This window comes from Odocoileus virginianus, chromosome 28, assembly GCF_023699985.2.
Source record: "Odocoileus virginianus isolate 20LAN1187 ecotype Illinois chromosome 28, Ovbor_1.2, whole genome shotgun sequence".
In the NCBI taxonomy this organism is placed as follows: domain Eukaryota; kingdom Metazoa; phylum Chordata; class Mammalia; order Artiodactyla; family Cervidae; genus Odocoileus; species Odocoileus virginianus.
Genome location: NC_069701.1, coordinates 8,900,216 through 8,913,876, shown reverse-complemented (window position 1 = coordinate 8,913,876; position 13,661 = coordinate 8,900,216). Strand labels below are relative to the sequence as shown.

Sequence of the window (13,661 nt, the reverse complement as noted above, 5' to 3'; positions counted from 1 at the left end):
CAGTTTAAATCTCAGTCTTGCACCAGAGCTCTGCTCTTCAACTAAATCGTGTCACTTCTCCTTTCTCAGTACTGACATTCGTGACAAAGGGGCTAAAATGGAACCTGGACAAAAACACTCAAAAGAGGAGATTCGATCTTATACAAGTGACTTATCTTAACATCAGAAATGACCTTGGGATCCATGTGAAAGAAAATCTGAGCTTTCGGTTGCTCTGATGATTTTCTGGCTGAAAATATCTTACCCCAAAACTATAAGGTTCTGCAAATCAGTCTGGTCAGACTGGAGCACTTAAGACCTTAAGCAATCTGAGTCATATGGGTGAGATCTAGGATTACTTTATTAGGGTTGGGGGGTCTTAGATTATTATGAAACAGGCCATAATCATTTCCTGCCTTTTACCTGCAGAAAAAATGAAAAAGAAAAACACTTCTCTGGTATGTCTAATGGATCCTTTTATATTGCCATTATGCAGTGCCTTGTCTCGATTTGTCATAATCTCTCCTTTCATTCATCTTCTCACATTATTCTTAAGACTATGGAGCAAGCTATGAAGAGGAATTTATTTACACAGTGGGTACAACAGAAGGGAGAATGGAGAGAGAGCCAAGAGGTCACAGGATGTAAGGGGACGGTTCAGTGCATTTCATGCCAAGATGGGAAGGAAAGAAGAGAGCGGGTGGAAGTACCTGTGCTTCCTGCCACTGGACACTCGGTGGGAGCGTGGTCAGGTGTGCACTCAGCTGTGCCACAGATGAGGCTGAGCCTGGACAGACCCGGGAGTTAGTCAGCAGTTCCAGTCTCGCAGGAAGCTTCAGCAAAGCAAAACCTGAGGAAAACCTCTCAGCCAGAGGTGCTAGAAGGTGGACCCCTTGTGGGGAAGAATGTGATGGGGGCGGAACTGAGACAGAATTAAAATTTCCAAGTTGTTGTCAAAGTTTCCTGCCAAAACGTCCCAGGAAAGTAGAACAAGGGCATCCCAAGTACATAGTCACTTGGGGGGGAAAAAAAAAAAGAGTATCAGTGGAGGTGGCTGAAGCGAACAGGATTTGCATTCTGAAGTCCTTGAGGAAGTCTCCTCACCCATATGCAGCTTTAAAATCAACCATATATTAATTACCATTTAAACATCATAATAGGACTTCCCTGGTGGCTCAGATGGTAAACTGTCTGCCTACAATGCGGGAGAGATCCAGGTTCAATCCCTGGGTCGGGAAGATCTCCTGGAGAAGGAAATGGCAACCCACTCCAGTATTCTTGCTTGGAAAATCCCACGGATGGAGGAACCTGGTAGGCTACAGCCCATAGCGTCGCAAAGAGTCAGACACGATGAGCAACCTTTCACTTTCAAACATCATAATATAACTTTGTGGTAAGTAGCTCTGTCCTAGAGAGGTGCCACCCTAGAAATATTCATGAACATAATTAATTCAGAATATTCATGAAATCTCACATGGATATTTACCCTGTTGAATTGTATAATTTACATGATAAATCAAAATGCTGTAACAATGACATTTATTTCTGATACAGCATTTAAAGCAGAGTAATAATGTTTCTTACCTTACACCTGTAGTCATTAATATTCTGATAAATGGATTTATAGCACATGACATGTTTTTAGATTATATTTTTCAAATTGAGGAAACAGATTTCAGTGTTGATTTACTTTGTTTAATGCAATAGATTTCCAGTTTTGAGTTCTAATTAATAAATTTTAATGACATTTTTTAAGTACTAATTTGTTTTATAGTATTTTCAATTATTCTGATTTTGAAATAATTATGAAATACATGTAGGTCAGATTTGACAGCATTCTCTCAAGAAAAGTAACACCAGGTGTAACACCTCAGGAAAAGTAAAACATATTTCAGAGACAATTTCCTGGATTATATAAGGAAATACAAACTCCCACTTACCTTTTCTAAAAAAATCATTTTAGTTTATTTTCATTGACAATTGGAAAAACTGAATGAGATGCTTGGCAATTTTTTAAAATAAAAGAAAGCATTCATCTAACTTTGAGGCCTGGTCTACTAACCCAACTGGAAGTTTTAGGCTTCAAGTCCATTAACATCAGTTGAAGCTACCATGTGATACTAGGCCTTATAGGAAGATATCCCTTAAGATTTTCTGAAATATAATCTGTAAAAGTAAAAAATTTAAGGTCATACTATGGTGAGCTTGGTTGGTGGGTTCAAAATTAAATAATCTTTTCTTTAGCAATGAAAGGGGATCACAGTGAGAAATCTATGAGTCTCAGGCACTAAGCGATTGACTTTGTCATTAATGGATGCCCAATCAATGTGAGATATTAAAAGATATAGCTCAAATTAATTCATTATGCTTAAATGCAGAATGAAAAGGGAATTAGTGAATTAATGTGTTTTAATTAGCTTTTTCTAAAAACAATAGTAATTTCTATTCAAATAACCAATGATGATAAAATTGAAATACATTGTTTGGGACTGATAAAAATAACATAAAATGGGCTTGAAATGTTTAGCTACTTTCTGTAAACCCATACGAGATTTGCCTATTGATTTTATTCCACTCCCACTTTTGTTTCTATTTCTCATAATACAAACACTTAATTTGCTTCTTAACAAAATAGAAGCATTTCAACATTAAATATTGTGTTTGTTTGTTTCAAATCAGAGTCTAAAGAATTTTTCCTTTAAAAAATCACTAAAATGCAGAATATTAGAATTCTCCAATCAGAAACAATATGTCAAGCCACAGTAAAGCTGATTGGCTTCCTCAAGCATAGAAGACATGGTCTTTAAATGAAAAGCTAATTAACACACTCAGAAAGACTACCCTGATATGTTATGTTAAAATGATGTTTGAGCTACAATGCTACTACAGATATTTTAATATTGAGCTATAAATAGACGCAAAAGCAAATCCTGCCATAAAAAGCACAGGCACATTCTCCTTTCATTTGCACAAACACACAATATCACTTTAAGAAGTTGAAAACCAATAAAGGCAGGACCCTCAGACCCTGTGGGGAACAAAATGCCCAGCAAAGTAAATTATACTAATCATTTTATCTCATGAACTGGCAGCACCAACCAGAGCTGTTTAATCACAGGACCAGAATAAGAATAGAAAAATGCTGCACACGACAACAGCTCTGCTTCCTATCCTACCTTTGTGGTGACAATGCACAGGCAATCCATCCTGGATCCCTACACAGGACTCAGTACATGGAAATCACACCAGCAAACCAGCAAAGGTGAGAAAAGCCTTTCGGTTTTTCACACAGAAAGAAGCAGAGCCTGGATTCTGCACAGACGGCTTTTCCAAGGGGGCCCCTCATGGGAAACTCGAGCCCTCCTCCATAGAGCTCAAGGCATGCAGGATTCTCCTAGGCACCGGAAAATCCCCTAGAAATCAGCTCCGGCAAAACTTCCCGACGGCTTTCGGGGCTCCGCGGCTGCATGGTCCTTTAGTGGATTCCGTGATCGGAACAAGGCTCCCGGAGCGCCTCGCACAGTTCTAGCGTGGAGAGGAGTGTTACACCAAGCACCAGAGAATCACATTTCAGCTCTCGTTGCCGTTTCTGAATTCTGATCTGCGGCTTCAGTCTACCCATAAGATCTCCTCTGCCAAAGTCCCCCCTTAGCTGCCTTCCTCTTTGCTGCTAACAACTCTGAGTAAGCACAACACAAAAAACTCCGCGGCCCATCTATCAGAGGGCTGGCATTCTGCTGCCAGAACAGCGGCTTTGGGTAATAAAAAGCTGTTTATTATGAGCATGATTCCCGGCAGTCTAAATGACTCGAAAGATATGACTGAAAAGCGAAGGTGCGTGCGGCGCTGCATGCATCACATCTCAACTCACTTGCAATTACAAGGGCAACAGCTTACAAATGACTAACAGCTGGAAAAGGTACCGATTTTAAAAACTGAGGTTTTGAAGGCTTCACTTAGAAAATGTCAGCTTTCTTCTTTTATTTGTGTACCTATATGTGCCTTCTCTGACACAAACAACCTGAATATCTCTACAAATAAGTATATTAGAAAATCGAGGTGGGAGGAGGTTTCAAAGCGTTTACAGAAGTTCCACAATCTGAGAGACAAAAAATGAGTTTTCCCAAACTTTTCCCTCTTCACTAGCTGCCTGCAGGCACTTATTATGTGGGCAGAGCTCTGTGTTCCCTTCTGAGGGTTTTAACAGCAAATGATTAACCCTCCCCCTTCTCCCCAAATCCCTCCCTTTCTTCCAGTGAGACTGCTGCAGAGATTGCCTCTGAGGCGCTTGACAAGCATCACTCTGGATAATAATATACTTTTTTTTTTTTTTCATCCTCAGACACAGAGGCAGAGACAGACTTGAAACAGAAAGAAACGGGGTAGAAAGGAGACGGGGTGGGGAGGGGGGCGGGAATAAGTGAGAAGTGAGAGACAGAATGGAAAGCACTGACTGACCAATAAACATGGAAAATCAGTTTTCCCTCTCACTGGGGAAAAAAAAGTCAACTGGCCCAGGAATGACAACAAGAGAAAATGCCTTGGGACCCGTATGTTAGGATCACTTATTTAAATACCAGTAGAACCATTCCCCAACCCTCCCAATTCCTCTTACTTTTTAATAAAAAGTGTATTTCCTACAATAAATAATTTGAAAATGTGTGAACATGTAAGACTCTTCTACCTTTCATGAATTTTTCAGGTTCTCATCTCAATATTCTCCTGATTGCTAAACAGATGAATGTCTCAGAAACTGACATGCCATTATCTTACCAAAATGAGAGCACTGTTTCTAAAGAATTAAAAAATTTAAAATTCATAGCAAATCAAATATGTGTTCAGAGAAGAAAAATGGCACACAATTATCTATGATTAAAAGACAATTTCCTGTGAACTGTTACCCTACTGGTGTAATAAACTTCAGATAATTTTCAAGTTAAACAACACAAAACCCATGTTCTACTCCATTCAATTAGATAACTGTCTTATGGGTTCATTTATACAGAAATATTAAAAAAAAGCACCATGTTGCCTATTTACCTCCTCATTTATTATATCACCATGATGCTTAATTTAATTCAATACTTTCTAAACTTGTCTCAGAGTATGTATAATGTCATGACCTTGAGCATTTCCAAGTATCAAAGTGCTTCCCTGATACAACCAAACCATCTAATATGCAGTTGATACTGATTATCAATTCACCTTCAAACTAATCAGGCTTTATGCTCTTATTGCTCTTTAAATTTGCAAAGCACTTGTGACCTTCTCTGGTGAGAATGTCTGGCTTGATGGCTTAAATGACTTCCCAAGGACAGGTACCTAGTAACTTACTGAAAGTCCAGGGCTTTGTAAGTCATGATCAGAACAGAGACTGCTGGAGATGAGAAAGACAGAGAAAGTAAATTGGGTAGCTGGGGAAGACAGTTACTTTACGAGATATCCTTGGAAGAAAGATACCTTTAGAACTATGTTCCATTTTCTTTTAGTAGAGAAAGTGCTTGCCTAGTGGCTCAGACAGTAAAGAATCCGCCAGCAATGTGGGAGAGCTGGGTTCAGTCCCTGCATTGGGAAGATCCCCTAGAGAAGGGAACAACTACTCTCTCCAGTATTCTGGCCTGGAGAATTCCATGGACAGAGGAGCCCCAGCAGGCTCCTCTTTGCAGTCCATGGGGCCGCAGAGTCAGACATGACTGAGTGACTTTCACTTCACATATAGTAGAGAAAGCTTAAGAAATGGGCATACTGGCACAGGAAGCCCGACTATTCTTTAGATGCTGGCTAATCACAAATGAAAACACTTTGTAAACTATAAACATCTGCAGAAAAGAAAGACAATTCATCCAGCATAGCTCCTGACAGACCATATAAACTTCCTAAGTCATTCCTCCAACACACATCTGTTGAGGACTCACTATATGATTTTTTTTATTAATCTCTGTATCACCTACTAGACCATGAGCTCCTGAGGCATTTCTATTCCCATTCCCATAGTATGCACTTATATGGGGACACCAGGGTGAGCACAACCTGGCTGAATCCTTGCCCTCAAGTGATTCAGCAATGAAAGCACAGTAGAGCAAGCACTTCGGGTGTTTGAGAACCACAAGTACAAGTATTTAACCCCGAGTGAAGGAGTCAGAGAAGGCTTCCTAGAAAAGAAACTTTGAGCTGAGTTAAGAAGGACCCACAGGAGTTAGCTAGAAGTTGTGAGGAAGAAGAATTCTCTGTACTCTATTATATTTAAGTGGAAGTGAATCAATAACATTGTTCATCTTTCTGCAATCAGTTTACATGAACACATATCCAGAGGGTTTGCATTAAATAAAAGAACTTTAAAGCAGGCATTTCACAAATTGAACATGCAATCTCTGCTCGGGGAAAAAAGAGCAACATTTATATATATTTTTTTCTTTTTTAATTAATTTTTATTGGCGCATAATTGCTTTATAATGTTGTGTTAGCTTCTATTGTGCAGCAAAATGCACCCATACATATACATACATCCCCTCCCTTCCGGACTTCCTTCCCAGCCAGGCCACCACAGTGAGGTTAAGCAGAGCACCCTCCACTACATAGTACACTCTCATTAGTTCTCTCTTCTACGCACAGTGCCCATGGTATCTATGTATCCATCTCATTAGTTCTCTCTTCTACGCACAGTGCCCATGGTATCTATGTATCCATCTCGGCCTCCCAATTCTCCTACCCTGCTTGAACCTTTGTTCTTAAAAAAGTAGGAATGTGCTATAAAAGCATATAGAATATATATGTTCTATAATCATTAGGTTGCACTTACCACAGGTGATTAATTGGATAATGTCTGTATGTTTAGACAAAATTAAATAGGTAACATTTTAAACACTACGGTGCAGTTTTCTATTTTGTGTATACCTGCCTTCCATTGATTTTCCTCAGATATAAAGATGATAGAAGATGATTTACTCCACCTCAAGGGAAACATTCCTTTATTTTTAAAATTAACAAGGCATCAACTTGAAGCACTTTTTTTTTTTTAAAGCTGATACACAGCTCAATTGGTCCCATGATTTCACAAGGATTGTTTGGCAAGATATAAAGTTATAGCCTGCAAACTGCTTTACTTGATATTCTTTTAGGTTAAGGTTCCTGGTTAGCAAGCCAGGAACATATTGATTTTTAAAACTTACCACTAGAAGTCTAATACCAGAAAATTACTATTATAAATTACCTGCACTAAGCCTATACCTTAGCCAAGTAAATGCATTAGTTTTATTTTGTTTGTTTCCAACAGGGAAAAAAAATACCTTGTAGTAAAACATATTCTGTATTTATTCTCCTAGAATCTAACCCCTCTGAGGATAGATATAATGTATATCTCTGGCACCTAACATGGTACCTGCACTTAAGAGATACAAAATAAATATTTAGGGGAGAAACAATGATCAGTGATCACAGCTCCAGTTATATCATATATATAGATATACACATATATATGTGTATATCTATATATATGGGCTTCCCTACTGGCTCAGCGGTAAAGAATCTGGCTGCAAAGCAGGAGATACAGATTCAATCCCTGGGTCAGGAAAATCCCTGGAGGGGAACATGGCAACCCAGCCCAGTATTCTTGCCTGGAAAATACCATGGACAGAGGAGCCTGGCAGTCCATGGGATTGTGAAGAATCGAACACAAGTGAAGCGACTGAACAGTATATACATACATACATATATATATATATATAATATACACACATATATATGCATACATGAAATAAAATATATAATAGATAATATATATATATATTTAAGGAAGAATTAGATTAGTGCATGTAGCTGAAGATATATGCAACTACAAATATATTTTTTTGTAAATCCAGTCTGATGTAAAAATGTTGGTTTGGAACAATCCATTTATAAAGCAAAAGTGCAGTTTCTTGCTAAAGCTGCAACAGCCACAGCATGCTGCTGAAAATAGGCAATTGCCCTCATGATAGAAAAACAGTAATAAATAAAAGCATTTTATTGGTAATAGCAATAATTTATCAAGTGGCTATTATCTGAAGTACTGTGGCAGATACATTATGCATATTATCTCTGATGGTCAGAACACCTTGCAGAAAGGAAATACAATTCTCATTTCATAGATGAAGAAACTGAAGTTCCCTTCAATTATATAATTTTCCCTAAATGACATAGCACCTACATGACTCCAATCTGAAGTACAAAGTCTTTGTGCTTTCCAGCTCATCATACCTCAAATCTTGCAGTTTCTGCCTCTCAGGATCCAACTTTAGAGTATGGCACAGACAGAGCCAAAAGCACATCTCTAGCCAAAGGTTTGCTGACAAAGGTCCATATAGTCAAAGCTATGGTTTTCCAGTAGTCATGTATGGGATGTGAGAGTTGGACCATAAAGAATGCTGAATGCTGAAGAATAGATGCTTTCAAATCGTAGTGCTGGAGAAGACTCCTGAGAGTCCCTTGGACTGCAGGGAGATCAAACCAGTCAATCTTAAAGGAAACCAACCCTGAATATTCATTGGAAGGACTGAAGCTAAAGCTATAATACTTTGGTCACCTGATTCAAGGAGCCGACTCACTGGAAAAGACATTGATGCTGGGAAAGACTGAAGGCAAAAGAAGAAGGGGGAATCTCTCAGGGATCCACCTCTCAGGGAATGAGATGGTGAGCTAGCACCACCAGCTCCGTGGACATGAACCTGAGCAAACTCCAAGAGTTAGGGAAGGACAGAGGAGTCTGGTGTGCTATAGTCCATGGGGTTGCAAAGAGTCAGACACAACTCCGCGACTATACAATAACAAGACAAAGGTAGCCTGGACTCCATGTAGACTAATTACAAACAATTTGCAATCCACCTAAAAAGACAAGTTATGTCTCAGGGCTGCTTACATAGCTTATAAGGTCTTTGGGAGCAAACTTGGAAGGAATGGACTCCCCAAAAGGAAGATTATCTCTAAGAAAAATAACTGAAAAAAAAAATCTACCTCTATAGACTCTCATCCTACCCTCTGTTTCCCCCATTTGCCCAGGATAGCAGGCAAACAAATGACATCTGCAAAGCTTGTTAACTTAGCAAAATAGACTGCAGGCGGGTCATGGCAAAATGCCTGCCCTCATTTCCAAAATCTCCAGAGGCAAATAGGAAATTAGAATCAACTGGAAAAGGATTGTTTTCCAAAGAATTCCCATGATGAAAAAATATCTGGATAGTACTGGATCCTGAATTGAATCACAGAAGGCAGGAGTCTATATATTCTACATATGTAAAATGTGTGTGATTTTTTGTAAGAGAAAGAGCAAAGCTAAATAAGAAAAATTTTGAGTGAATCAGAAATCAAGAAATGTTCACTTTTTCACCTACTTTCTAATGCTTTTTCATTGTATAGACCGGAACTATACATCAATTTTGCTTAAATAAATGAATTGGAAGGTAGCTTATTGATAACCATGTAACCCCCTTCACCAAAATCCAAAACACCTTTGGAATTTAGATACTTATGTACAGTAAACTATAAATCATGAAGTCATCTTATAAAAATTGTTTCTGTAACAAATCAACTTATATAAAATTTGTTGAATATCATGTATATTCCTTATGAGACAATTTTTCCCATAATATCTAATGTTTTAAGTTGAACAGAGTACAGAATTTCAAACAGTTGTGCACAGGCCACAAATCAAAAAAGCTACGTGGTTTGAAATACAATTTTGCTTTCCAATTAATATAAATAACCTCAGTGAGACTGCTAAATGCCCTTCCACACTCCACCTCTCTACAGTCCATTGCACTGGCCTGCTACCTCTTCCTCAAATATACATCTCACTGTCATTCTTCCTCAGGGCCTTGAATTTGTTGTTCCCTTTGCCAGAAACTCCCTTCCACTGGATCTTCATATGGCTGGCTCCTTCTCCTCATCCCTGCTTAGATTTATCACTTCAGTAAAGCCTTCTTCACCTAAATTCCTAATTTAAATTAAATTCCCTTCCATCATTCTCCATTAAATAATCCTATTTATTATTTTCTTCTTAGAAATTACCACAGTCTGAAATTACATTCTTCATTTTTTTATTATTTGAAATTTATTCCTAAGAACAAAACGTTTGTCTGTTTTGTCCATGACTGCATCATCAGTGTTTAGAATAGTGCCCAACACACAGCAGATTCTAAATGTAGGTTTTTTGAATGAATGAGTACAATGATTCTATTATAAAAAAAATTTTTTAACTATTTTTTTTAAAAAGTTATAGTCAGGAGTCAACATAAAATTGCAATCTATTGCTTTTAATATAGCTTGTTTTCTAAAAAAGTGATTTACACTAACCACAGTATAAATAATATAGTTTTTACATTCAGCATTAACTTTTTATTAAGCAGGCTGTGACTAGACACACTCATGTACCTATTATCATCAAGTATTTACAACCAGTGAATTAAGTTTAATTTTGCAGGTAATGGACCTAAGGCTTAGAAAATTGACTTGCCCAAATTGAGATACCTGCTGGCTTGGTAAACTAGTGCATGGTAGGTATTCCCTTGACTGAGTGGATAAGCCAGGATGTGAAACTTGATCATCTAACTCTAAGTCCCATCTTATTATAGTTTCAGTGATGACCTATTGCAATTTCAAAATCTCTGGACTTATGAGCCAGACAGTAAATACCCATAAATTCCAAGTATTTACCTCTGTGTTCTTTATCTAAGTAGACTACGCTTCACTGTTTCCACACATGTAAAACCCAGGCTCCTAAATACAGATACATCAAAAGATCAGAATCTCATTTCTGTAGTCTTGTGGACTGACTAGCCAAAAACAGTTTTATGCCTATGTTACAGTTAGTGACAAAAAAAAAACAAAAAACCAAAAAAACAAACAACAACAACAACAAAATACCCTGATCTTCTGAAATGCTGGTACAGAAATCCAGTCATTAATCTTTAAAAGGCAGAACACTGACTCTGAAGCACTACAAAGTGTTTAAAGACAAAGCACAATATCTTCATCAATCTGGAAATGAGGATTAATTATTGCACTGCATGCTTTAAATTAGTACACAAAGTCAGCCAGACTTAACTACAGTATTCCATTAAATAAAGAAATTTAAAACTTCACTATTAATTCTAGATACTTAAAAAAGTTTGCCTCTTAACCTTCACTAGCACTGGAACATAGAAAATACAATTGATGCTAAAATAGCTTGAACATCATATCAAACCAGTCAATCCTAAAGGAAATCAACCCTGAATATTCATTGGAAGGACTGACACTGAAGCTGAAGTTTCAATACTTTGACCACCTGATGCAAAGTGCCAATTCACTGGAAAAGCCCCTGATATTGAGAAAGACTGAGGGCAGGACATAAAGGAGGCAACAGAGGATGAGATGGCTGGATGGCATCATCAACTCAATGGACATGAGTTTGAACAAATTCCAGGAGATGGTGAAGGACAGGGAACCCTGGCGTGCTTCAGTCCACGGGGTCACAAAGAGCCAGACACGACTTAGCAACTGAAAAACAACAATCGTGAGTTTAATAAGAATAACCACATAATAGTTAAACTTGCCAAGATGGAATGAATTACTTTGGGAAGTAAATATCCTAGATATATAATAGATATATAACTGAAGATGTTCCAGCAGATGATAGATTCTTTTTTAGCAGAGCAGCAGTACACAAGATTTTGTTATTGTTGTTCAGTCACTCAAATACGTCCAACTCACTGTGATCCCATGGACTGCAACATGCCAAGCTTCCCTGTCCTTCACCATCTCCTAGAATTTGTTCAAACTCATGTCCATTGAGTTGGTGAAGCCATCCAACCATCTCATCCTCTGACATTCCCTTCTCTTCCTGCCTTCAATCTGTCTCAGCATCAGGGTCTTTTCTAATGAGTTAGCTCTTTGCATCAGGTGGCCAAAATACTGAAGCTTCAGCTTCAGCATCAGTCCTTCCAATGAATACTCAGGACTGATTTCCTTTAGGAATGATCTCCTTGCAGTACAAGGGATTCTCAAGAATCTTCTCCCATACTATAGTTCAAAAGCATCAATTCTTCAGCAATCAGCCCTCTTTATGGTCCAACTCTCACATCCATACGTGACTACTAGAAAAACCATAGCTTTGACTGTATGAACCTTTGTTGGCAAAGTAATGTCTCTGCTTTTTAATATGCTGTCTAGTTTTTTCCCTAGAGAAAAAAATAGCAAACCACTCCAGCACTCTTGCCTGGCAAGTCCCATGGATGGAGAAACCTGGTAGGCTACAGTCCATGGGGTCACAAAGAGTCGGACACAACTGAGCTATTACATTTTTCTTCCAAGGAGCAAGCATCTTTTAATTTCATGGCTGCAGTCACCATCTGCAGTGATTTTGCAGCCCAAGAAAATAAAGTCTGTCACTTTTTCCATTGTTTCCTCATCTATTTACTATGAAGTGATAGGGCTGTATGCCACGATCTTCACGTTTTGAATGTTGAGTTTTAAGCCAGCTTTTCCACTCTCCTCTTTTACCTTCATCAAGAGGCTTTTTAGTTCCTCTTCACTTTCTGCCATGAGGGCAATGTAACTACACAAGATTTAAGACTGAGGAAAGTCACTGCCCTGGATTACCATCAAAATTTGAATTCTCTGATTCTGTGGTATTATTCTTTATTTTTTAAATTAGGAAAGTATGATAACACACAGGAGACTTAGAAAATATAAAACAAAGTTACATACAGTTCCACTGTGTGTGCATGTGTGTGCTTAGTCACTCAATCGTGTCCAGACTCTTTTTGACCTCACAGACTGCAACCCATCAGGCTCCTCTGTCCGTGGATTTTCCAGGCAAGAATACTGGAGTGGGGAGCCATTCCCTCCTCAAGGGGATCTTCCTGACCCAGGGATCGAACCTGGGTCTCCTGAGCTGTAGTTGGATTATTTATTGTCCAAATCACCAGGGAAGCCCACTACATATCATTTTTAAGTAGATAAATTCAGATTTTTAGTTAGAATTTCAATAACAAATTCTCAAAAATTAATAGAATAAGTAGAAAAACAGAAGGATACAGTAGACCTTAAAAGCACTACGAACCAATTCAATGTAATTAAGATTTATAAAATTTCCACACATCACCAGTATACAAATTCTATTCAAGTTTCCATAGACTATAAATCAGGAGTCATTGAAACATAACCAGGGACATATAACAAGGTGTAATAATTTCATTGTCTAAAGGTACTGCAAACATACAGAGTCTGTTCTCTTATCACTGTGGAATTATGTTAGAAATCAATATCAAAAGATATTTGAAAATAACCCAAAAAAATGTTTTCAAGTGCAATGTGACATTTACCAAGAGAGATATTTGACTTAGTCAATGAAAGCGTCAATAAAGTTAGAAGCCTGAAAAAATATCCAGAGGGTGACTGCAGAGAAGAAAGCATTTAAATGAGAAATTAACATCAGAATGAGATATTAATATCAAAGATACTTTAAAATTCCATGTATTTGGAAATTAAATGTCCATTTAAAAATGATGGGTGTATCTAAGAAGATATAATGAGGAAAATTAGAAAATATTTGTAACAATAAAAATGAAAAGAGAAAATAGCAGAATTTGTTGCACTCAGCTGAAACTGCTCAATGAAATTAAATATAATGTGGAATCTTGAATAAGATATGAAAACAAATAATGGAC

At 37.8% G+C, this 13,661-nt stretch overlaps 1 protein-coding gene across 11 annotated transcripts in view; it reads right to left on the bottom strand.

The window, feature by feature from the left end:
- The window catches only part of DLG2 (discs large MAGUK scaffold protein 2), a 2,233,668-nt gene that overhangs the window by 1,772,594 nt on the left and 447,413 nt on the right, over positions 1-13,661 (bottom strand). For 2 of the 11 annotated variants that reach the window (XM_070457188.1, XM_070457191.1), the window contains exon 1: positions 3,156-3,696. The exons of the other annotated variants lie outside the window; for them this stretch is intronic. In XM_070457188.1, coding sequence (XP_070313289.1) covers positions 3,156-3,185 — 30 coding nt within the window. In that variant the 5' untranslated portion in view covers positions 3,186-3,696. Of the gene's footprint in view, positions 1-3,155; positions 3,697-13,661 lie in introns of those variants that run through there. 11 annotated transcript variants of the gene reach the window in all.